This window comes from Leucoraja erinacea, chromosome 26 (assembly GCF_028641065.1).
Source record: "Leucoraja erinacea ecotype New England chromosome 26, Leri_hhj_1, whole genome shotgun sequence".
NCBI lineage: Eukaryota > Metazoa > Chordata > Chondrichthyes > Rajiformes > Rajidae > Leucoraja > Leucoraja erinaceus.
The window spans coordinates 17,871,586-17,894,399 of record NC_073402.1 but is presented as its reverse complement, the minus strand read 5'-3'; the positions used below and the strand labels follow the sequence as shown (position 1 = coordinate 17,894,399).

The following is a 22,814-nucleotide window of genomic DNA, read 5'->3' as shown; positions in this document are numbered from 1 at the left end:
AGATACAGGCAGGTGAACAATATGAACAAAACAATTAAGCTGGATTTAATATTTGTACTAACTGTTCTCCTTTATTCTGTTCAGCACAGCTTCCTCCCAGTGGGAGGAAGGATAGTCTGCCTCATGGACAGAGTTTATCAATGCTATATTGTAATCAGTTGCTAGGAGCTATAGTTCAAATGAGGTAACTTGGAAAGTGCATTGTGTACTTAGTATGATTTGGATAATGAAAAGTAGTTGGTCCCTCCACATAAACTCTGCGGTGAAAGTTTTAATAGGGATTTCACATCTTTTCCAAAATAGCTCCGGCAATATAATTGGTTAAAAAAAATCATCTCACTGATGTCGTATATTTCTCCTGATCTGGAATTCTTTATTCCTTTGGCTTAAAAATACATTTTATAAACAGCTGCATCTATGCTCCTCATCAAAAATGTTTACAACTTTTATTTGAATTAACAACTTGACTGAAACTTCCTTTTTCAGATTTTACATTATGAGCTTCTGGCTATTCGTGATGCATGTATCAAACTGGAAAAAGATTATCAACCTGGAATTACCTATATAGTTGTCCAGAAACGTCATCATACACGACTCTTCTGTGCAGATAAAAGCGAAAGGGTAAGTACAATGAAATAACTTTCTCCTTTTCCGTCCTTTTCGAAGGCGCAGGTTGCTTAGTATATCCCAAAGGTGCTATGGTCCTTGTAGCACCTCTCTAATGTAACTTTTCATCATGTGTAAGATCAATTAATGAAAAATGTATATTAGATAAAAACGGTAAAAAGAGTAAGGTAACATGCCTCAATGACCGACTGGTGGCACTAATGCCTGTGGTGATTAAGTGATTTGAGAGGTTGGTTATGGCACATATCAACTCCTACCCTAGCAAGATCTTGGATCCACTACAATTTGCCTACTGCCATAATAGATCAATGGGGGATGCAAACTCGCTGGCTTTCCACTCTGCACTGGACCACTTAGACAATAAAAACACATGTCAGGCTGTTGTTCACTGACGACCGTTCAGCATTCGACATTATCATCCCCTCCAAACTTGTTACTAAGCTCAGAGAGAACTGGACCTCTCTACATCTCTTTACAACTGGATCCTTGACTTCTGTATCACAGAGCACGATCAGTACAACTTGGCAACAGCACTTCCTCCTCAATAACCACCATCACAAGGGCACCTCAAGAAGCAGTACCCTGCACTACTCACTTGATACCCATGACTGTGTAGCCAGACACAGTTCCAGCTCCATCTTTAAATTTGCCAATGACTCTACTGGTGTTTGACGAGTCATTATAGGTAATGATGAGTCAAAGTATAGGAGATAAATTGTTCGATTGAAAGCCCACATGGTCCCGTCCGACCACCGGCAACCTCCGCCGGCCCGTCCATGTCCTCCTCGAACACCGGCGCCCATTGTCAACTTCGACTGCCGACCCCTTCCTCGACCGCTGCTTGGTCCTCTTGATTATGCTAGTCATTTGGATGCAAAAAAATACTCTGAAGCTTGTTTCTACTATTCGAGGTATTACCAAAATCATCCTCTATATAACCCGTACTGATATATTTTCTTCTGATCAATTGTTGCTAATTGGTATAAATTAGATAACTAATCTAATCATGCTGCATGGTGGGCTATAAGTGCTGTATCCATTCTTTTGTTGAGAATATATTTCAAACTCAATATTCACTGAATTGTTGCAACACTGGTGACAATGGTGTGGTTATACAGTGTGTTGTCATTGTTTCAAGGGTACTAATGTCAAATGAACTTGGAGTGTAGTTTGAATGTGCACAAACCTGAAGATACATCAAATTAATATATGGTATAAGCCTTTATGTTTAAATATGTTTAAATATGCCAAAATATTTCCTAGCTGTTTATTAAATACTGAACTTTTAATTTTATAGATTGGTAAAAGTGGGAACATACCAGCAGGAACAACAGTTGATACTAATATCACCCACCCATTTGAGTTTGATTTCTACTTGTGCAGTCATGCTGGGATTCAGGTTAGTTCAATTTCTTAGTACTTGTAACCATTACAGAATTACAGACAATGTATACACATGACTTGCCATGGCAGTGTTGAGAATTACTTTAGCGTGCAAAGCATGTTAAACTACCAGCTTGACTTTTGTTCGCTCCTTCAATGCAACTGTTCAGGTCCTGGGAAACTAATAGCAATGATGTCTGAGGTTAGTTACAGGTTTACTGATGATGCATTACTTACAAAACCAATCACAAGCAACCTCAGTATATGAGATATATATGGACATTTGAAAAAAGGTAAATCAACAAAGTGAAACATAAAGGAAACAAGTCAACAAGGGGGCCAGTTCACAGGACAGGTTTTATCATTCTAACTTTTGGACGAAAATGCATGTGTCCATCCACTTTGAACAATCTGCTCAAAAATTATTTGTCAAAGTTTCTTCCATGGGTGTACTTGCTTTTCACTTATTGCCTCCCCCCTCCCTGTCATGATATCATTTACAAGACACCTACAGAGGACATCTACAGTGTTGATATCAATTACCAAGAAAGAAGCTCATGGCATGGTGGAAGCATTGTGCAATCCGATTATTAAGACATTTATGATGGACAGTATCCGGCTTTAGAGAACTATATCATGCTTAAAGATATATATAGCATACTGGAATAATAATTATGTTGAGATGGACTCCTTAAAGGTTTGAAAATCATGGATAAAGGAAAGAGTGGGAAAGAGAAGTAAAAAATATAGTTTTGAAGTTTTTGAATTTGTTGACATTGAGGATGTAAGGTTACATATTTTCTGTTTTGTAATGCTACTATGCAGCAGCAGGAGGGGTGATGTAAATTGGCATTCAGGTGGTAAGCTCTAGATATATCTATATTCTTCTGCACTGGTATTATAAGGGTTTTGCAGACAGGAGAAAAGTTGGGCCTCCACTGGGCTACTGCTGTATTGACAGTCATTGCAAAGAACATTGATTTTCTGGGAACTTATATTTCTTGGAACCTATGTTTTATCCTAAGTACAGTAGTCCTCTTGTTATTTCTCTCTTGCAATATCACAAAGCAATAAAAATCAACATCTCTTTGTTCCACATACGTTTCACGGTTTTGCCTCTTCTCATTTCTCCTTTATACCAAGTTGGGTCTTCCCATGGTTGCATGCTACATTAAAGGCTGCTTTTGCTTAATTAAACCAAGACACCCAAAATGGACTGAAGTTACAGGAGGATGAAGAGGGGTGCAAGATCTCTGGCGCTTTAAGGCAGCAACTCTATCACTGTGCCTCATGTTGCTAACTTAAATTTACTTTGCAGGAAGAGATGACAGCAGGCAAGTAAAACCTTTCCAGATTGTGGCAATGAGTTTGTATGTTTTTTTAAAATACTGCAAAACAAATAAATGCAATGTACTTTGGAGTTAAGATTGATATCAATGGCTGTGTAGGTTAAAGACTTGCGAATGCTTGTTCGTGGCTGAGTAAATGTCATAGTTTCACCTTTTTACACTTGCAGGGCACCAGCAGACCTTCACATTATTATGTATTATGGGATGACAATCGATTCACAGCAGATGAGCTACAGATCCTGACGTATCAGTTGTGCCACACTTATGTGCGCTGCACACGCTCAGTCTCCATTCCAGCACCAGCTTATTACGCTAGATTGGTCGCATTCCGGGCAAGGTACCACCTAGTGGACAAAGAACACGATAGGTAAGATAAATGGTCTGAATAATTGCTGTTAATTTACTGATTGATAGATATTTTGCATAACACAAAGGCTCAATAACACCTTTTCCTACAATGTTGCCTTTTTTTGACATGATAGGAGCAGAATTAGGCCATTTGGTCGATTAAGTCTAATCCGCCATTCAATCATGGCTGATCTATTTCTCTCTCCTAACCCCATTCTCCTGCCTTCTCCCCATAAGTTAAAACAAATGCTAAAAATGCGTAGCAGATCAGGCAACATCTACAGATAGAAAGAGTTACTATTTTGGGGTCAATATTAACGATTACATGGAAAAATTAAGGATATGGCAAATGGTGATAGAGGTACAGCAACAGGATAATAAGTAACAAGGAAACATAGTGAATGCCTGTGCTGTGTTGGTAAAAGGAGAGATTAATTGCGAGAAAGCATGACAGTAGAAGGCAAAAGAGGAAAGCCAGTAGATCTGTAGTGAACAATTAGAGAACAGGTGACTGGAAGGTTTTGGTCATGCTTACAAACTGTAAAGAGGCATTCTACAACATCACCCAACCTGACATTTTGTTTACGAAATGAGCAAAGAATACAATGGACAGAGTGTGGGTGCCCGATGAAATGATCACCAAGGCTGCACTTGGTTTCACTAATGCAGAAGAGGTCACATGAAGAACACTGAATGCAATTGACCAGGATGGAGGAATTGCAGGTGAATCTCTGCCTCACTTGGAAGGGTGGATTAGGTCCCTGATCCAGGTGGATTTATAGAAGATGTCAGTGGCAAGTCTGTACCTAAAATTGAGACAGAGATCCTGAAAAGGAAGAGAAGTATCAAAAGTACTCCAGATAAATTTCAGGGTTTGATGGAAGTTGGTGACAAAGGTACTGAAATTGACAAATTATGTAGGAAGGGGCACTGAAACATTTTTCGACCTAGTGGAGAAAGAGATTGGTGGGAAGTGCCAGAATACCTTCTGGAATCTTGGAAAAGCAGGGACATTGAAGTTGAATGAGGGGTTTGTAAGCACAGACGGGTTAAGGGGATTTTTTCCAGGTGATTGCAATGGTAATTGTGAAAAGTTTTGTTACGGTGCCCCAAAGATGTAACCATTAACGTGGGCAACTGACATACAGGACGGAAATACGGTTACTCAGTAATTTAATGAAAACAAAAGTAGATCTCAAATGTGGCGGTTAAGGACCTGGCCAAGGACGGAAACTGGCTGAGATATGTAATTGCTTTGGGTAAGGCCGGTATGGTGTTGAGGAAGTCCCATGAACTTCTCATAGTCAAAGTGAATTTGGAGGGATATTGGGGAATAATTTCAATTTGGAGGAATAATTGGGTTAAAAGGAGCACCCGGTGAAGAAAATAAACTGAAATTTATCGCTTCCCTTCTCTCCGCCCCCCACCCTATTCACTAACTAGAATATAGTAATTTTTATTTGATAGAGCTGCTAATTAATTGCACACTAGATTTTTCTTCAGTTTGCTCCCTTTGGATCGGGAGAACCAACATGGGGCTTGTTTCATGGAAAATGACAGAAATGGTTTGATCGACATGGTGTTGTTATTACCTGTGTCTAGGGCAACTGAGATACCCTAGGATGTCGTAATGGAAAAACTAGGTTGGGAAACTAAAGATGTAATGATAAACATCTTTAGGTAGGTTTTCTTGCGGGCACTTGATAAATTAGCTGTATTAGAAATGGCTAATGGCTCACTTGTTTTCGCTCTTTCAAAAACAACTCGCCTCTTCCTGCATTAGTTCATTAAATAGTCAACTACTCTGGCCACAAGCTTCCCTCATCGTCGCCAGTTACAGCTGCTGGTCACTAACTGGGTTATAAAATATTTGCTAATATCTTCTGCAGAAGTGGTTGGAGTAGACAAATGAATTAAGTTCACTTTTCTTATTTTGTTTACAGTGGCGAAGGCAGTCATATCTCTGGACAGAGTAATGGACGGGATCCCCAGGCACTGGCTAAAGCTGTACAAGTTCACCAGGATACCTTACGCACAATGTACTTTGCTTAACTCTCTGAATATTCAGTCACTTCAACTTACCAGCCTTCTGGACTATAAGCAGCCATGCAAGAACATATAAGCACCTTCTACAGGATGTGTCTTGGAGGTTGGAAGGGATCAAGTTGTATTTTACAAGAGCATTTTTCAAAGAACTAATAACTGGTGGAGAAAGATTGGCCAAGCATATTATTGATGACAAAAAACACATTTCACATTTATGTTTTATTTTTTACATGTATTTATGCAATATATTGATGACTTAATGTAAAGTGCAAATGTTCACTGCCAAACTCCTTTTAGTTTTTAGACACGAGGATTACAAATGCTCAGAAAGCAGCTACTTCAATTGAATTGTTCAAGGGTTAAAAAAAATTCCACAGGTCCAAAAGCTGAACTGTTCAACTTAGTCTGAAGAAGGGTCTCGACCCGAAACGTTGCCCATTTCCTTCGCTCCATAGATGCTGCCTCACCCGCTGAGTTTCTCCAGCATTTTTGTCTACCTTCGATTTTCCAGCATCTGCAGTTCCTTCTTACACAACCATTCAACTTAGTGCCTGGACTAGTAATTATTTGAATTTGTAGGTCTGATGGACATTTTCTTAACTTGGCACAAACTAATCAATCATTTTCAACCTGTTTATGTTCTTTTGACATTATTTTTATTGTGCTTTCGTGTTTCATCCAAGCAAGTACAGAAAATTGTGTATATACACAATCGAAAGAGATCTTAATGTTATGTGGTCACTTTCTAAAGTCTGGACTTTAGAAAGTTATTATGAATATATGGAAACGCTAATAAGTAGTGTCTGAGGTAGAACAAATGGAAACTTGTAAAGTTTTTTTTTAAATATCACATTAAGTAACGTACAAGGTTGCAATGGCTGCTCTTCACTTTTACTGATATTGTGAGCCACTCCTGCACAGACCCTTTTATACATGGGGGTTGAATATGGCAGCAATGAAACAAGTAGATTTATAGATTCAGTTTTAGCAGATAGTTGAATGAATAAAGCAGAGTCTGGAGTCTTTTTAAGAAATTTTTGAATGATCTTTAGCTATTCAGCAGAAGAATTGCACGTCAGCTGAACTCGCACAGTAATTCTCTTTGGAAGCTGCTAATTAATTGAAAGCACACATGGATGAATAAGAAGCATAGTTTAAATCCCTTTTTTAAGCCATTTACTTCAAAGGATTGAAATTCCATTTTTCTATAAAGCAAACCAATACAAATGTTGAAGTATGTAATTGCTATATGGATTTATAATCATCTTGCTCGTATTGACATACACATTTTTTGCTGGCGAGAAGGATATTATTATGCTCTAAGAAATTTTCACTGAAGGTAAACTTTAGAATTGGTTTTGTAACCTGCCAATATAAAAACCTGTTGAATGCGCATCACCTGATTAAGGTGTATGAAAAATGCTTTCTATATTGTTCCCTGATGGTGCAAATACTTGTATTCTTTGAGGAGTTCCCTCCTCTACAGGTATTATATTTTAATTTATTGGACCAATCATCCTGTGAAACCACTAAATAGATTTTGTGCAGCTTTACCATTTGCTTCATAAATTGAGATGTACAAATTTAGTAAAGGTAACTTTTCCTCCTTTTCTTGCAAGGATCGAGTAAATGTTCCAACACATATCCCAATGCTATATTTACAGACTTCAATATACATCGAGGTATGTGTAAACCCAAAAAAGCAAGTTTTCCCACAATATTTGCTCTACGATTTGGTATTCATTTTGGGATATAATTTTATATTCACCATTTGCACAGGAGCATAAAGATTAAAAATTAGGCCTAAAAGCTGTACAAATACTATGTTCCATATTAATAGAGCACTACAAATTGACAGTAAATACTTCTGCCATTAAAAAAGTAATACAGCTAAAATTATCAAGTGTAAACCATGAGAGAGCATTTCACAACCCTGAATTTTATTTGTGAAACCTATTGATTTCATCCCCACCCTGTTCAACTTTCATCCTTAAGGAGACGATTTGTAGAAATTAGTTCTGTATATGTTCCCTTATGTTTGATATCTTGTGCCACATGCTACATGTTTATGAATGAAGGAAGTGTTAAATATCAGGGTCATGATTCCCATCCCATTCTATCTCAGTATAACCAAACTTGCTTGCAGCAGCAATGGTTGCTTTGTAGCAACTGAGACCCTAACTGATGTGCCCTTTTCTGGATAAAGTCATTCTTTACCCTGTCATCCTCAGCTGCCTCTGTCTGAACTTCAGAAAAACAAATAGAAGATTCACAGTCTTCTCAATGATTCCTTTGCCAGCTGTTTTCATGGGAACATTTGCATTCTTTATCTGAACAACCAAGTGCAAAGTATCACTTCAGCAGCATTGTCAAACAAAATATGTCAATGAGCCACATACAAAGATGTTATGGGAGATGAACATAAGATTAATCAAATGTTAGGTTTGAGGAGTGTTTGTAGAATGAGGATAGATGGTAGTTTAGGACCCTGCAGATAATGGCATTTGACAAAAAAATGAAAATATATTTGTGAATGATCTAAAGCCCAGAATTCAAGGAGTGCAGCTATCTTAGAGCCATACAGCACAGAAACAGGCCCTCCAGCCCAACCTGTCCATGCCGACCATTAAATGACTTTTAAGTGTTGTTATGGTATCAGCATCAACTACCACCTCCAGCAGCTTGTTCCATATACACATCTATGTGGAAAAGGTTGCCCTTCAGTTTCTTATTAACTCTTTCCCCTCTCACCTTCAACCTTTGTCCTCTGGTTCTTGTTTTGTACACTGCATAAAATATTCTGTTCACCCTATCTATTCCCCTGATTTTATACACCTCTCTAAGATCACCGTCGGTCTCCAACACTCCAGGGCATGAAGTCCTGGCCTGTCCAACCTCTTCCTGTAGCTCAAGCCCTCAAGTCCTCTAGGGTCATTGAGTCCGAATCTTGTAGAGTCCTAGGGCTGGGCAGATTATAGAGATAGACGGACACACCATTATGAAAGATTTTAGGGTAATTTTGAACGATTGCATCAAAGTGAATTGAAATCGACATAAGATTAAATCTGATGTCTGTAAGAGGCAAATTACCGCCTCAATTTAACCCTTTCTGTCTTTTATAGCTGGCCATAACAGAGCTTTATGTTAGTGGCATCTCTCAGGTAATTGGCATGCAATGCACATAGAGTTGGGAAATTCTTATGAATTATTTCAGTGTAGAGTAATGGATAAGATGCACTTGATGGGGTATATGGTTTAACCTTAAAGAAAAGCACAACAGAGGGGGTCATCAAACTCCTCATAAAAGAGAGCATGATTGACATTACTCAAGTATGTTCAATGTGCCTAGATACAATCTGTAAACTATTAAGATTTTCACATGGTTGTAAACAATGTCACAAGTCCTAGAAAGGTTGTAATGTGGTGTTACTGCAACGCATTGCCAGTTGGAGTTTGCCTGACTTTAGCTTGGACACTATGGAAGAGGAAAATTAAACCAGGCTGGGTTACTATTGTTTATCCCACATATATATTGGTGTACTTACAGAAGCCTGGGAGCGCATCATTATATCTCCTTGCAGCAAATAAGGGATGTATAACAAGAAAAGCACAAATTAATTTCAAATTACATGAATTTAATTCTCCCTGCTGCCTTAAATAGTGGAATTCTAACAATCCGAAAGGACTTGGTTTACGAAGGTTGATTAAGTACATATCTTTATTCTTATCTAATGCAGGTAAAGAACGTCTATGTGAAAATGGGCTTTCCCAATAGCTTAAATGTATTCAGCAAATTACTGCACCTCAAATTCCTTTGATACTTGTTGTGTTAGTCAATTCCAAGTGGGTGTGTAATTATCTTTGTATTAGGGACCTGCTTCAGGTCACGAGCAACCAACCCTTGCTAAGAATGCAGTGGTATAAGCAGCAAAATTGGGATTGGTAATGGTGCCTTTCATTGTCTAATTGCTGAAAAGATGGAATTATGGAACTGGAATAAAAAGTCTGTGCCTATAAGGGTAAAGTTCAAAGCTGCAAAGAGAGAGAGAATGATAATCTGGTATTTCTTTAAACAGGTTAAAAGTAGCTTGAAACATTTTCATCTCGGCAGCATCAGTTGACAGTGTATGAGATGATCCAATCCTCAGTAAGCTCATAACTCATCAATCCAATCATCTAACTTTACTTCCTGTGAAGTGGAGAATGAGCCCATTCATTCCCAAGCCATGTCTGTGGAAATTCCTATTGAAATAAAATGCTCAGCTAAGGTGTAGCCTTGATGCTGGATGTTATGCTTGAGAATTTACTGAGGCAGAGTAGTTTATTTTCTTACACTGATCCAATATACTGAAGTTAACAATATTTATAATTTTCTATGTTTCTTTTCCTTGCTGCACAAGTGTTTTTAAAAAAATAAAATGATTTGAAGCAACTTTCAAAGTAATTTTATTTCACCACAAAGGAGGTGCCTCCTTTTATCAATTTACGGTTAAACTGAGGTGCATAAATTCAACCAAGTGGAAACGAATAGCTTGAACGACAACTGCAATTATATAATAACTTGGGGACAATTTACTTTTTTAAATCCTTTTTGTTTTCAGAAATTGCACTGAAGAACTGTTTTCTCGTAATTTGCATCAGTTCCATAGATAAAGTCCAATGTCCTCAATGGGGTAGAGGTGAATCTAACAATACTGTAACTTATGGAAGGCCCATTTTGAAACCTGAAAAGAGAGGCGAAGAAGCTGTTCCTGTGTCTGGTTGTGCGTGCCTTCAAGCTTCTGTACCTTCTGGCTGACAGGAGCAAGGTGAAGGGACACGTTTTCTGTTATTTATTCTGTTATCAATGCACAAAAGGACATAAAGTGCTGGAGTAACTCAGCAGGCAGATGGTTAAAACAGATACGAGCAGAAGGTGTTAAAACAGCTTTGAAAAGAGGTGGATTGTGAAACCAGAGGGAGGAAAGTGGCGGGGGGGGGGGGGGGGATGTGGGGTGGAGAAACAGGTGGGGCATAGGTGATGGATGGATGGGGAAAGAAATTCGGTGGGGGGGGGGGGGGGCTGGGACATTACATTAGCTAAAAATTCGGTGTTCAAACCATTGTGTTGTAAGCTACCCACACGGAATATGAGATGCTCCTCCTCCAGTTTGCATGTGGCATCACTCTGGCAACGGTCGCCAAGTCTAAGCTTGGTCTCGTCGATGTACAAGAGGCCACATTGGCAACGCCAGATGAGGTTAAAGGAGATGCATGTAAATCTGTGTGCAGTTGGGATCCCTGGATGGAGGCATGTGAGGAGGTATAGGGACAGGTGGTACATCTTCTGTGGTTGCAGGGGTAAGTACCCATGAAAGGTGTTGTTTGGGTGGGCAGGGATGAGTGAACCAAGGAGTTGTGGAGGGTGTGGCCTCTGCAGAAGGTGAAAAGGGTGGAGATGAGAAGACTAGTGGTGGGATCGCGTTGGAGGTGACGGAAATGGCGGAGTATGATGTGTTGGATGGCTGGTGGGGTCTATTCTTGCGTATGGTGTGCACAGCTTAAAGTTGTAGGTCAGCTTGTTCTATTTCATCTAATTGTTTGTGCACGTTGGGTTGATTGCATTAGTCGAAACAGGGTGGACCACGTGAAGTTTGCAATCTCCCACCCCACTGGTGGGGTGAAAGGAGAGGACCAGGGGAAATCTATCCTTATTCCGTCTGAGGGGAGGCGAGCAAGAGCAGATGTACAGAACACAGAGAAGACGCGTGTGAGGGACCCATCTGTGCCAGAAGGGAGGAAACCACGGTTGTCCTAGAATGGAAAATCTCATCTTACAGAGATACATAGACAATAGGTGCAGGTATAGGCCATTCGGCCCTTCGGGCCAGCACCGCCATTCAATGTGATCATGGATCAGTACCCCATTTCTGCCTTCTCCCCATACCCCTTGATTCCGCTAGCCCTAAGAGCTTTATCTAACTCTCTTTTGAATGCATCCAGTGAATCGGCCTCCACTGCCTTCTGAAGCAGAGAATTCCACAAATTCACAACTCTGTGTGACAAAGTTTTTCCTCATCTCAGTTCTAAATGGCCGACCCCTTATTCTTAAACTGTGGCCCCTGGTTCTGAACTCCCCAAACATCGAGAACATGTTTTCTGCAAGTAGCGTCCAATCCCTTAATAATGTTATATGTTTCTATAAGATATCCTCTCATCCTTCTAAATTCCAGTGAATACAAGCCCAGTCGCACCATTCTTTCACCATATGACAGTCCCACCATCCCGGGAATTAACCTTGTGAACCCACGCAGCATTCCCTCAATAGCAAGAATGTCCTTCCTCAAATTAGGAGACCAAAACTGCACACAATACTCCAGGTGTGGACTCACCAGGGCCCTGTACAATTGCAGAAGGACCTCTTTGCTGCTATACTCAACTCCTCTCGTTATGAAGGCCAACATGCCATTAGCCTTCTTCACTGCCAGCTGCACCTGTATGCTTACTTTCAATGACTGATGTACTAGGACACCCAGGTCTCATTGTACTTCCCCTTTTCCTAACATGATACCATTCAGATAATAATCTGCCTTCCCGTTCTTGTCTCCAAATTGGATAACCTCACATTTATCTGCATTATACTGCATCTGCCCACCCACCTAACCTATCCAAGTCACCCTGCATTTTCATAGCATCCTCTTCACAGTTCACACTGCCACCCAGCTTTGTGTCATCTGCAAATTTTCTAATATTACTTTTAATTCCTTCATCTAAATCCTTAATGTATATTGTAAATAGCTGCGGTCCCAGCACAGAGCCTTGCTGCACCTCGCTAGTCACTGCCTGTCATTCTGAAAGTGACCCGTTAATCCCTACTCATTGCTTCCTGTCTGCCAACCAATTTTCTATCCATGTCAGTACCCTACTCCCAATACTATGTGCTCTAATTTTCAGATTCAGATTCAATTCAGATTCAATTTTAATTGTCATTGTCAGTGTACAGTACAGAGACAACGAAATGCATTTAGCATCTCCCTTGAAGAGCGACATAGCAAACGATTTGAATAAAAAAATAATAAGTGTCCGGAGGGGGGGGGGGGTGATTGGCAGTCACCGAGGTACGTTGTTGAGTAGAGTGACAGCCGCCGGAAAGAAGCTGTTCCTCGACCTGCTGGTTCGGCAACGGAGAGACCTGTAGCGCCTCCCGGATGGTAGGAGGGTAAACAGTCCATGGTTGGGGTGAGAGCAGTCCTTGGCGATGCTGAGCGCCCTCCGCAGACAGCGCTTGCTTTGGACAGACTCAATGGAGGGGAGCGTGGAACCGGTGATGCGTTGGGCAATTTTCACCACCCTCTGCAATGCCTTCCGGTCGGAGACAGAGCAGTTGCCATACCATACTGTGATGCAGTTGGTAAGGATGCTCTCGATGGTGCAGCGGTAGAAGTTCACCAGGATCTGAGGAGACAGATGGACCTTCTTCAGTCTCCTCAGGAAGAAGAGACGCTGATGAGCCTTCTTGATCAGAGTAGAGGTATTGTGGGTTCAAGAGAGGTCATCGGAGATGTTGACTCCCAGGAACCTGAAGCTAGAAACACGTTCCACCTCCGTCCCGTTAATGTGGATGGGGGTGTGCGTGCCGCCTCTGGACTTCCTTGCCCACTAATCTCCTGTGTGGGACTTTATCAAAGGCTTTCTGAAAGTTCAAGTTACCTCCATCCACTGGCTCTCCCTTGTCCATTTTACTTGTTACATCCTCAAAAAATTCCAAGCATAATTTCCCCTTCGTAAATTCATTCTGACTCGGACCTATCCTGTTGCTGCTATCCAGATGTGCCGCTATTTCATCTGTTATAGTAGCCTCCAGCATCTTCCCCACCACCTATGACAGGCTAACTGATCTATAATTCCCAGTTTTCTCTCTCGGTCCTTTCTTGAAAAGTGGGACAGCATCAGCTCCCCTCCAATGCACAAGAACTGATCCTGAATCTATAGAACATTGGAAAATGATCACCAATGCGTCCACGATTTCTAGAGCCACCTCCTTGAGTATCCTGGGATGCAGACCATCAGGCCCTGGGAATTTATCAACCTTCAGTCCCATCAGTCTACCCAACACCATCTCCTTACTTATGTGAATTTTCCTTCAGTTCCTCCATCACCCTAGGGTCTCTGTCCCCTAGTACATCTGGGAGATTGTTTGTGTAGACAGAACTGTTGTTCCCCACGATAAATTCACCTGATTCTGTCTTCAAAGGACCCACATTTGTCTTTTTTTTTCTTCTCTTCACATACCTAAAGAAGCTTTTACTATCCTCCTTTATATTCTTGGCTAGCTTACCATCATACTTCATCTTTTCTGGGAGCAGATGCATTGGATACAGAGGAATTGGGAGTAGGGAACCCTGTCTTTGCAAGAGGGGTCCCCCTGGTCCTCACCTTCCACCCCACTAGCCGTCACGTACAACAAATAGTCCTCCGTCATTTTCGCCACGTCCAACGTGACCCCACCACTCGCCACATCTTCCCATCTCCCCCCCCCGTCTGCTTTCCGCAAAGACCGCTCGCTACGTAACTCCCTGGTCAATTCTTCCCTTCCCACCCATACCACCCCCTCCCCAGGCACTTTCCCTTGCAACCGCGGGAGATGCTACACTTGTCACTTTACCTCCCCACTCGACTACATTCAAGGACCCAAGCAGTCGTTCCAGGTGCATCAGAGGTTCACCTGCACCTCCTCCAACCCCATCTATTGCATCCGCTGCTCTAGATGTCAGCTGATCTACCTCGGTGAGACCAAGCGTAGGCTTGGCGATAGTTCCGCCGAACACCTCCGCTCGGTCCGCATTAACCTACCTGATCTCCCGGTGGCTCAGCACTTCAACTCCCGCTCCCATTCCGAATCCGACCTTTCTGTCCTGGGTCTCCTCCATGGCCAGAGTGAGCACCACCGGAAATTGGCGGAGCAGCACCTCATATTCCGCTTGGGCAGTCTGCACACCAGCGGCTTGAACATTGACTACTCCAATTTCCAGTAGCCCTTGCTGTCTCCTCCCCTTCCCAGCTCTCCCTTAGCCCTCTGGCTCTTCCTTTCTTCTTCCCACCTCCCCCCCACCCCACATCAGTCTGAAGAAGGGTTTCGGCCCGAAACGTCGCCTATTTCCTTCGCTCCATAGATGCTGCCGCACCCGCTGAGTTTCTCCAGTAATATGAGCATTGAGCACTAGATGGCTAAAAAAATTCTGGAGAAACTCAGCGGGTGCAGCAGCATCTATGGAGCAAAGGAAATAGGTAACGTTTCGGGCCGAAACCCTTCTTCAGACTGATAAGGGGTGGCGGGGAGAAGGAAGTAAGGAGGAGGAGGAGCCCGAGAGCTGGGGGATGGGAGGAGACAGCCCGAGGGCTGAGGAAGGGGAGGAGACAGCAAGGGCTAACAAAATTGGGAGAATTGAACATTGAATCCAGCATCTGCAGTTCCTTCTCGAACACTAGATGGCACTGTTACTTTTTCGATCTAATTTTCTAATTAGCTTAATTAATTAGTGTGCAAATTTTGGCACTGACAAGTTATGAATTCCTTCTCAATTATATTTTATCTAAATCTGTGCCAAATTTCAAGTAGATACCAGACATGAGTCACGAAAGTTAAATTCTAGACACATTTTCGATGCTCGGCCCATCAGAGAAAGGTCTCCTCAGGAAGTAGTGGCGTCGGTATGCCTTCTTGGCTACCATGTCGATGTGATAGGTCCATGACCGATCGTTTGCAATAACGTCATGGAACTTGTATCTCTGAACCATTTCCACACCTGTATCATTGATGTTGATTGGGGAATGTACTCCACCATGCTTCCTGAAGTCAACAACTAGCTGCTTTGTCTTGCTGACATTGAGCTTGAGGTTATCATCCTAACACAATGTCACTAAGTTTTCTATCTCTTTCCTGTACTTGCAACACATTCAAGCTCCATGCACAATATATATCAAATGTGTTCAGTGTTCAGAATATTGTGTTCCGTTCTGAGCACCATGTTGTATGAAAGATGCTGTCAAGCTGGAAAGGGTACAGAGAAGATTTACGAGGATGTTGCCAGGACTAGAGGGTCTGAGCTATGGTCTTATTAGAGCTTTTCTGCAACTTGTTCCTGGAATTTTTTTTTAATGAAGAGCCTTCCCAAGAGTTCAAAATGCATTCAAATTACCTAGTTTTCTCAAGGTAATGTTCACCCAATCATTCTGATGGATCTCGATGTTATTGTGATGAAAACTCCTGGACCAATTTAAAGTAAGTTTCTTAAAGTTTGCAATGTGATCATAAAATCTTGACGGCGACCTCAAACGCATGTGTTGGAAAGCATTAAACAGCCACAGTATGTTGTGTGAAAAAGATTACCCTATTAATTGCAATTGTGTTTACATTTATTTACTATACCCTTAAATCTGCTTTCTGCAAATATGCAAGTAGATATTTCATCAGCACACCATCAAATAAGCGTACAAGTGTAGCTACAGTGCGAGTAGACACAATGCTGGAGTAACTCAGCGGGACAGGCAGCATCTCTGGAGAGAAGGAATGGGTGATGTTTCGAGTCGAGACTTTTCTTCAGACTGTTGTCGGGGGAGTGGGCGGGACAGAGATAGAATGTAGTCGGAGACTGTAAGATTGGTGGGAGAACTGGGAAGGAGGGGATGGAGAGAGGGGAAACACAAGTGCTATTTGAATTCAGAGAAGTCAATGTTCATACCGTTGGGGTGCAAGTTACCCAAGTGAAATATGAGGTGCTGTTCCTCTAATTTGCGCTGGGCCTCACTCTGACAATGGAGGAGGCTCAGGACAGAAAGGTCAGATTGGGAATGGGAGGGGGAAGTAAAGTACTGAGCAACAGGGAGATCAGGTAAGTTAAGGCGGACTGAGAGGAGGTGTTCAGTGAAACGATCACCGAGCCTGCACTTGGGTCTCACTGATATACAAGAGTTGACAACTGGAACGGTGGATACAGTAGATGAGGTTGGACGAGGTACAAGTGATCCTCTGCCTCACCTGAAAAGACTGTTGTGATTCTTGGCTGGAGTCGAGGCGTTGGGGTAAAGGGACCCCACATTTGTCGAGGGGGTGGGGTAAAGGGACCCCACTGTTGCATCTCCTGCAGTTGCAGGGGAAAGTACCTGGGGAGGGGGTGGTTTGGGTGGGAAAGTACAAGTTGACCAGGGAGTTGTGGAGGGAACGGTCTCTGCGGAAGCAGAAAGGGGTGGAGATGGGAAGATGTGGCCAGTAGTGGGATCCCGTTGGAGGTGGTGAAAATGTTGGAGGATTATATGCTGCATGTGACAGCTGATGGGGTGGAAGTTGAGAAGGGGGATTCTGTCCTTGTTATGAATAGGGGGAGGGGGAACAAGAGCGGAGCTGCGGGATATCGAGGAGACACTAGTGAGAGCTAAAATGGAAGGGGGGAACCCCCGTTCCCTAAAGAATGAGGACATCTCCGAAATCCTCATCCAGGGCACAGATGGGAGCAAGGGATAGAAGGAATCAAGGTGGCAAGAAGTGTAGTGTAGATAGTTATGGGAGTCAGTGGGTTTGTAATAGATGTCAGTCAATAGTCTGTCTCCTGTGATGGAGACAGTGAGATCGAGAAACGGTAGTGAGATGTCAGAGATGGACCAAGTGAATTTGAGTGCAGGATGGAAATTAGTCGTGAAGTTGATGAAGTCATTGAGTTCTGCATGGGTGCAGAAGGTAGCGCCGATGCAGTTGAAAATGTAGCGGAGGTAGAGTTTGGGGATAGGGCCAGTGTACACCTGTGTTCGACGAACCCTACAAAGAGGCAGGCAAAACTGTGACCAATGCGAGTGCCCATAGCTATGCCTTGGATTTGGAGGAAGTTGGAGGAGTCGAAGAAGTTGTCAAGGGTAAGAACCAGCTCTGCTAGGCGGAGGAGAGTGTTAGTAGACAGTGAGTGTGAGGAGGATGCTATGAGAATTCAGGGTGACTTGGACAGGTTGGGTGAGTGGGCAAATGCAGATTAATGTGGATAAATGTGAGGTTATCCACTTTGGTAGCAAAAACAGGAAGGCAGATTATTATTTAAATGGTACCAAGTTGGGAAAAGGGGAAGTACAACGGGATCTGGGGGCCCTTGTTCATCAGTCAATGAAAGTAAGCATGCAGGTACAGCAGGACGTGAAGAAAGCGAATGACATGTTGGCCTTCATAACAAGAGTAGTTGAGTGTAGGAGCAAAGAGGTCCTTCTGCAGTTGTACAGGGCCCTGGTGAGACCACACCTGGAGTATTGTATGCAGTTTTGTTCACCTAATTTGTGGAAGACATTCTTGCTATTGAGGAAGTGCAGCGTAGGTTCACAAGATTAATTACCGGGATGGCAGGACTGTGATATGCTGAGAGAATGGAGCGGTTGGGCTTGTATACTCTGGAATTTAGAAGGATGAGAGGGTTTCTTATTGAAACATATGATTATTAAGGGTTTGAACACGCTAGGGGCAGGAAACATGTTCCCAATGTTGGTGGAGTCCAGAACCAGGGCCAGTTTAAGAATAAGGGGAAAGGCATTTAGAACGGAGATGAGGAAACACTTTCACACGGAGAGTTGTGAGTCTGTGGAACTCTGCTTCTCTGCCGGTTCTCTGGATACTTTCAAGAGAGAGCTTGGTAGGGCTCTTAAAGATAGTGGAGTCAGGGGATATGGGGAGAAGGCAGGAACGAGGTACTGATTGGCCATGATCAGCCATGATCACATTGAATGGCGGTGCTGACACGAAGGGCCGAATGGCCTATCCTGCACCTATTGTCCAGACAGAAATTGGCTGGTTCTGCAGTCGAGGAAGAAACTGAGGGCTTTAAGACTTTCCTGGTGGGGGATGGAGGTGTAGAGTGACTGGTCATCCATAGTAAAGATGAGGGAGTGGAAGCCTGGAAAACGGAAGTCATTGAAGAGACAGAGAGTGTGTGAGGTGTCTTGGACATAGGTAGAGGGTAATTGGATCTGGGGAGGATAGGATGGAGTAGAGGTATGTGGAAATTAATTCAGTGGGACATAAACAAGCAGAAGCAATGGGTCTGCCAGCTACAATGCAACAGTTCTGATACAAATGGATTGAACTGAATATGTGTAGGAAAGATGCTGATTTTAATCAAAGATAGACACAAAATGCTGGAGTAATTCAGCGAGACAGGCAGTATCTCTGGAGAGAAGGAATGTGTATCGTTTCGGGTCGAGAACCTTCTTCAGACCGATGTTTGAATCAATGATGATTGAACCGAATAACTGATTTATCCAAAGATGGACGCGAAATGCTGGAGTAACTCAGCGGGTCAGGCAGTATCTCTGGAGAAAATGGGTAGGTGATGTTTTAGGTCGGGACACTTCTTCAAACTTTTTCTTCAAATTGATTTAACCAGGCTGGTTACTTGGTAGTTTAAATTAATAAGAAACTTTAATAGGTTGAATTATAAATATCTTGAAGACTAGTTTTATTTACATATTTACATTATGATAAATGTGTAATGCTGTGACACAATTCATGAACTTGAATTCACAATTTTGGCAAGTATTAATTTAACACTCAGGCAATACAGTATATATTTTTTTCTAATTTCTTGTCAACTGCATTTATATTCTGCTATTATGACAAATAAAACATTTGCCTGTTCCTGGCATTTTAAAAGGTTTAAATTGTTGAAAGGAAGATAAGGATGTAATTCTCTTCGCAGATTTTGATGTGTGCAGGATTCTCCATTTACTTGGGTAGTGTGTAGATTGTTGTATAACTAGGTATTGTTGGCTCATACGACTTAAGCAGTCTGTAGTATAGAACTGATACAAAGTTTAGATGTTCATGAGAAATGTCAATGGCCAACAACTCGACAAAAATGGGGCAATAAATAAGGACCAGTGAGGCTTATATCTCAAAATCAATGTAAATCTTGCAGCCTTTGCCCAAGCTAGCGTCTGTCCGCGTCTGTTCCTCGTGTGGTACAGTGAATGTTGATATCATTTGCTGTCCAGGAACCCCTTCAATTACGTTGTGAATTTCATGTTGGTAAATCTCTGGTGATCCATTGATTCCGAACAACAACCTCATATCAGTAGAATCCACAATGTGTGTCAAAAGTTGTTATTTTCCTTGACTCTGGGTCCAACTGATGATAACACAACTTTAGGTTTAGCTTAGAAAATACTTTGCTTGAAGATAGCTCTTATAGGACCTAATCGACAGTAGGTATGGCGTGTCTCTCGTATTATTGCCTCATTTGTTTGTCTCGTGTCCACGCAAAGTCTTGTCTCTCCATTTGGTTTTGGTACTGCTATAATTGGACTGACCTATGGCATTGATTCTTCAACATGCTCAATTATATCCTGTTCAATTAGTTCTTGGATCTTGGCCTCAACCTTCTCGCTTCACCCAAATGAGATTCTTCTCATTGGTTGTGCTACAAGCTAAACATCTGGGTTTATCTCAAATTTGTTCTGACGATCATGCAATTTTCCAATTATACTGACCTGAGCTTCCCTTTAGGTCTGCATACGACTTCAGTGAGTTCACATTTATCCCAAAGTGTAGCACACCGAATGCTTGGGAAATCTCTCTACTCATGAGTGGTTCTCATTACTCCTTGATGATCACAAATTCAGCCAAAGTGTGCTTATCACCAGCTTGGACATTTACCTTGAAACATCGTCTGGAGTGGTTTTCGATGACATGTATAAGGATACAATTTCTTCTTACACATCCTTAAAGTGCATTTTATCTTGCTCAGTTTTAAGACTTCCCACAGTGCTCTATCGATAACATTGCTATCACTTTCAGAGTCTATTATAATGTCTATTTCCACACATCCAATCATCACCGGCATCTTTGCGTGCTTATTTTTTAATACAAAAGCATATCCTGCATCCATCCATGTTTCGGCATATTTACATTCACATGGACATTCATCATCATGGTCTATATTTTGATGGTTTCAAACCTCTATTCCCAGCTGCTTCTGATTCTCCAGTTCAGCACCATAGTTGCAGTCCTCAGAAAATTGATGCAATCTTGTGACAAACTGGGCATTGCTTGCCCCCCCCCCCCCCCCCCCCCCCCCCCCCCCCCCCCCCCCCCCCGTGTCATCTGGCAAAATACATGACATTGAAATGTAGTATTTGTTTGCACCACATAATGCTTCAACGCATCAAACGCCATCGCATAATCCACTTTAATCCTGTCTCTGGAGGTGTCCTGAAAGTGTCCTGAACTGAAGCACCAGAACTATACAATCACAATGCTCACCGGCGTGTGAGCTGCACTGACGTTGCCCCATCGACAAACAGTCCCAGGCTGCCTGCGTAGGCATCTAATTCCTCTAACCATGCCTCCCAACGTGCACTCACCACACTCGTTTCCTCACTTGGGTCAAATGGATCCAAACCTCCAATCATCACTGACTACATTCTGTGCTTATTGTTGATAGCAATAACATATCATGCATCCATCTGTGTTTCGTCACATTTACATTCACATTTATCAATATGGCATAAACTGATCTCTCTTTGTTTGCTTGGGGCTCGACACTTTCTTGCAAAATGGTATTTTCTTCCACACTTTCTGCATGTTTGACCCTTGCCAGAACAACATGAATCCTTGCCAAAATGTCAAAAAAATCCCACATCTAAAACATTCAGTCATCTTCAGCTTTGGAATGACCCTTGCGAGTGTCAGAGGGTCATCTTGTTAAAGTGGCTTCCACCATCCAATCTCTGGTCTGAAACTGGGTTTCCACATCTTCAAATGAAGCGGTGTTTGTTTCCATGAATGTTAGCGTGTCACCTTTCTCCAGCAACTTGTGTCTCACGCTTGAGCCTGAAGAAGGGGTTAGGCCCGAAACGTTGCCTATTTCCTTCGCTCCATAGATGCTGCTGCACCCGCTGAGTTTCTCCAGCATTTTTGTGTACCTTCGATATTCCAGCATCTGCAGTTCCTTCTTAAACATTGTGTCTCACGCCATTTGATATACAACTTTGTACAACCTGATCACTGATTATTCCTCAACTCAGCTCCATTGTTGCAGCCCTCCCTGTGTCGTCTGGCGAAATACATGTCATTGACATGTAGTAGATTTGTTCGCACCACAAAAGTGCTTCGTCAACGCATCAACAGCCATCGATCGCATAATCCACTTTGCCTTCTGCCTCTGGAAGCGTCCTGAAAGTCTCCTGAACTGGAGCTCCAGAACTGTACAATAACGATGCTCGCCGCCGTGTGAGCTGCACCAGCGTTGCCCCATCGCCAAACAGTCTCCGTCTGTCTGCGTAGGCATCTAATTCCTCTAACCATGCCTCCCAACGTACATTCATTCACCACACTCGCTTCCCCACTCGGCTCGTATGAATTCAAACCTGCAATCCCAGCTGCTTCGACTCCATTAAACGCCACTTCGTCCTCGTCGCCAATGTCAGATCCTCGCCCTGACCTCATTATAATAACATCCTACGTAACGTCGAATTCCTGAATATTACGCAAGCGTCGTGACGTCACGCCCCCTCGCCCGGAATGTTTATGAATCAGTCCGGGCCTCGTCATATCCGGCGGTTGGATGACGGTGCTTCCGCTTAGTCGCCGTAGGTGAGAATTAAAAAAGAAGACGAAAGCGGCGGAGAGAGGGAGAGAGCGAGAGAGAAAAGTAGATGGTGAGCGGGGCCGGAACGTGGAGAAAGTGAAGGGAGCAGCCAGCGCCGCCGAGTCAGCCGCATCCATCGTCCCCGCCCGTAAGCCAGAGGCCTCATCGGCATTTCCCAGCCGTCAGCAGCGAGAGGAGAGCCGAGGCCCCGCCGCTCAGGAGGTGTCGCCAGCGGAGACAAGCCACTTGTTCCCAGCCCAGCTTCGCCTGTCACCGGCTCGGCCGACCGACCGACCGACCGACCGCCGGCTGCTGCCGTCCGTCAAGAGGTTGCTGCAAAGCAAACTAAGGAGTGCGTGTAGGAAGGGGCTCCATGAATGGAAATCGGAACCCCAGGTACGAAGCGCTGTCTCGACACATAGCACTGGGGAAGATGCTCGAAAACGCCCTGAAATGCGCGGCGGGG

At 42.9% G+C, this 22,814-nt stretch overlaps 2 protein-coding genes and 1 long non-coding RNA gene across 7 annotated transcripts in view; 2 read left to right on the top strand and 1 right to left on the bottom strand.

Moving 5' to 3' along the window:
* Positions 1-10,399, top strand: part of LOC129709724 (protein argonaute-1) — a 72,472-nt gene extending 62,073 nt beyond the window's left edge. For all 5 annotated transcript variants that reach the window (XM_055656257.1, XM_055656261.1, XM_055656256.1 and 2 more), the window contains 4 exons: positions 487-621; positions 1,925-2,026; positions 3,527-3,726; positions 5,651-10,399. In XM_055656257.1, coding sequence (XP_055512232.1) covers positions 487-621; positions 1,925-2,026; positions 3,527-3,726; positions 5,651-5,759 — 546 coding nt within the window. In that variant the 3' untranslated portion in view covers positions 5,760-10,399. The remainder of the gene's footprint in view (positions 1-486; positions 622-1,924; positions 2,027-3,526; positions 3,727-5,650) is intronic.
* Positions 45-22,254, bottom strand: LOC129709726 (uncharacterized). Its single transcript, XR_008725551.1, has 3 exons — positions 22,128-22,254; positions 3,511-3,703; positions 45-2,191 (listed from the first exon to the last, which is right to left on the bottom strand). It is a non-coding gene; the product is annotated as an uncharacterized LOC129709726 (long non-coding RNA).
* Positions 22,255-22,325: 71 nt separating this feature from the next.
* Positions 22,326-22,814, top strand: part of LOC129709722 (protein argonaute-3) — a 112,453-nt gene continuing 111,964 nt past the window's right edge. The window contains exon 1 of the mRNA XM_055656255.1: positions 22,326-22,744. Coding sequence (XP_055512230.1) covers positions 22,726-22,744 — 19 coding nt within the window. The 5' untranslated portion in view covers positions 22,326-22,725. The remainder of the gene's footprint in view (positions 22,745-22,814) is intronic.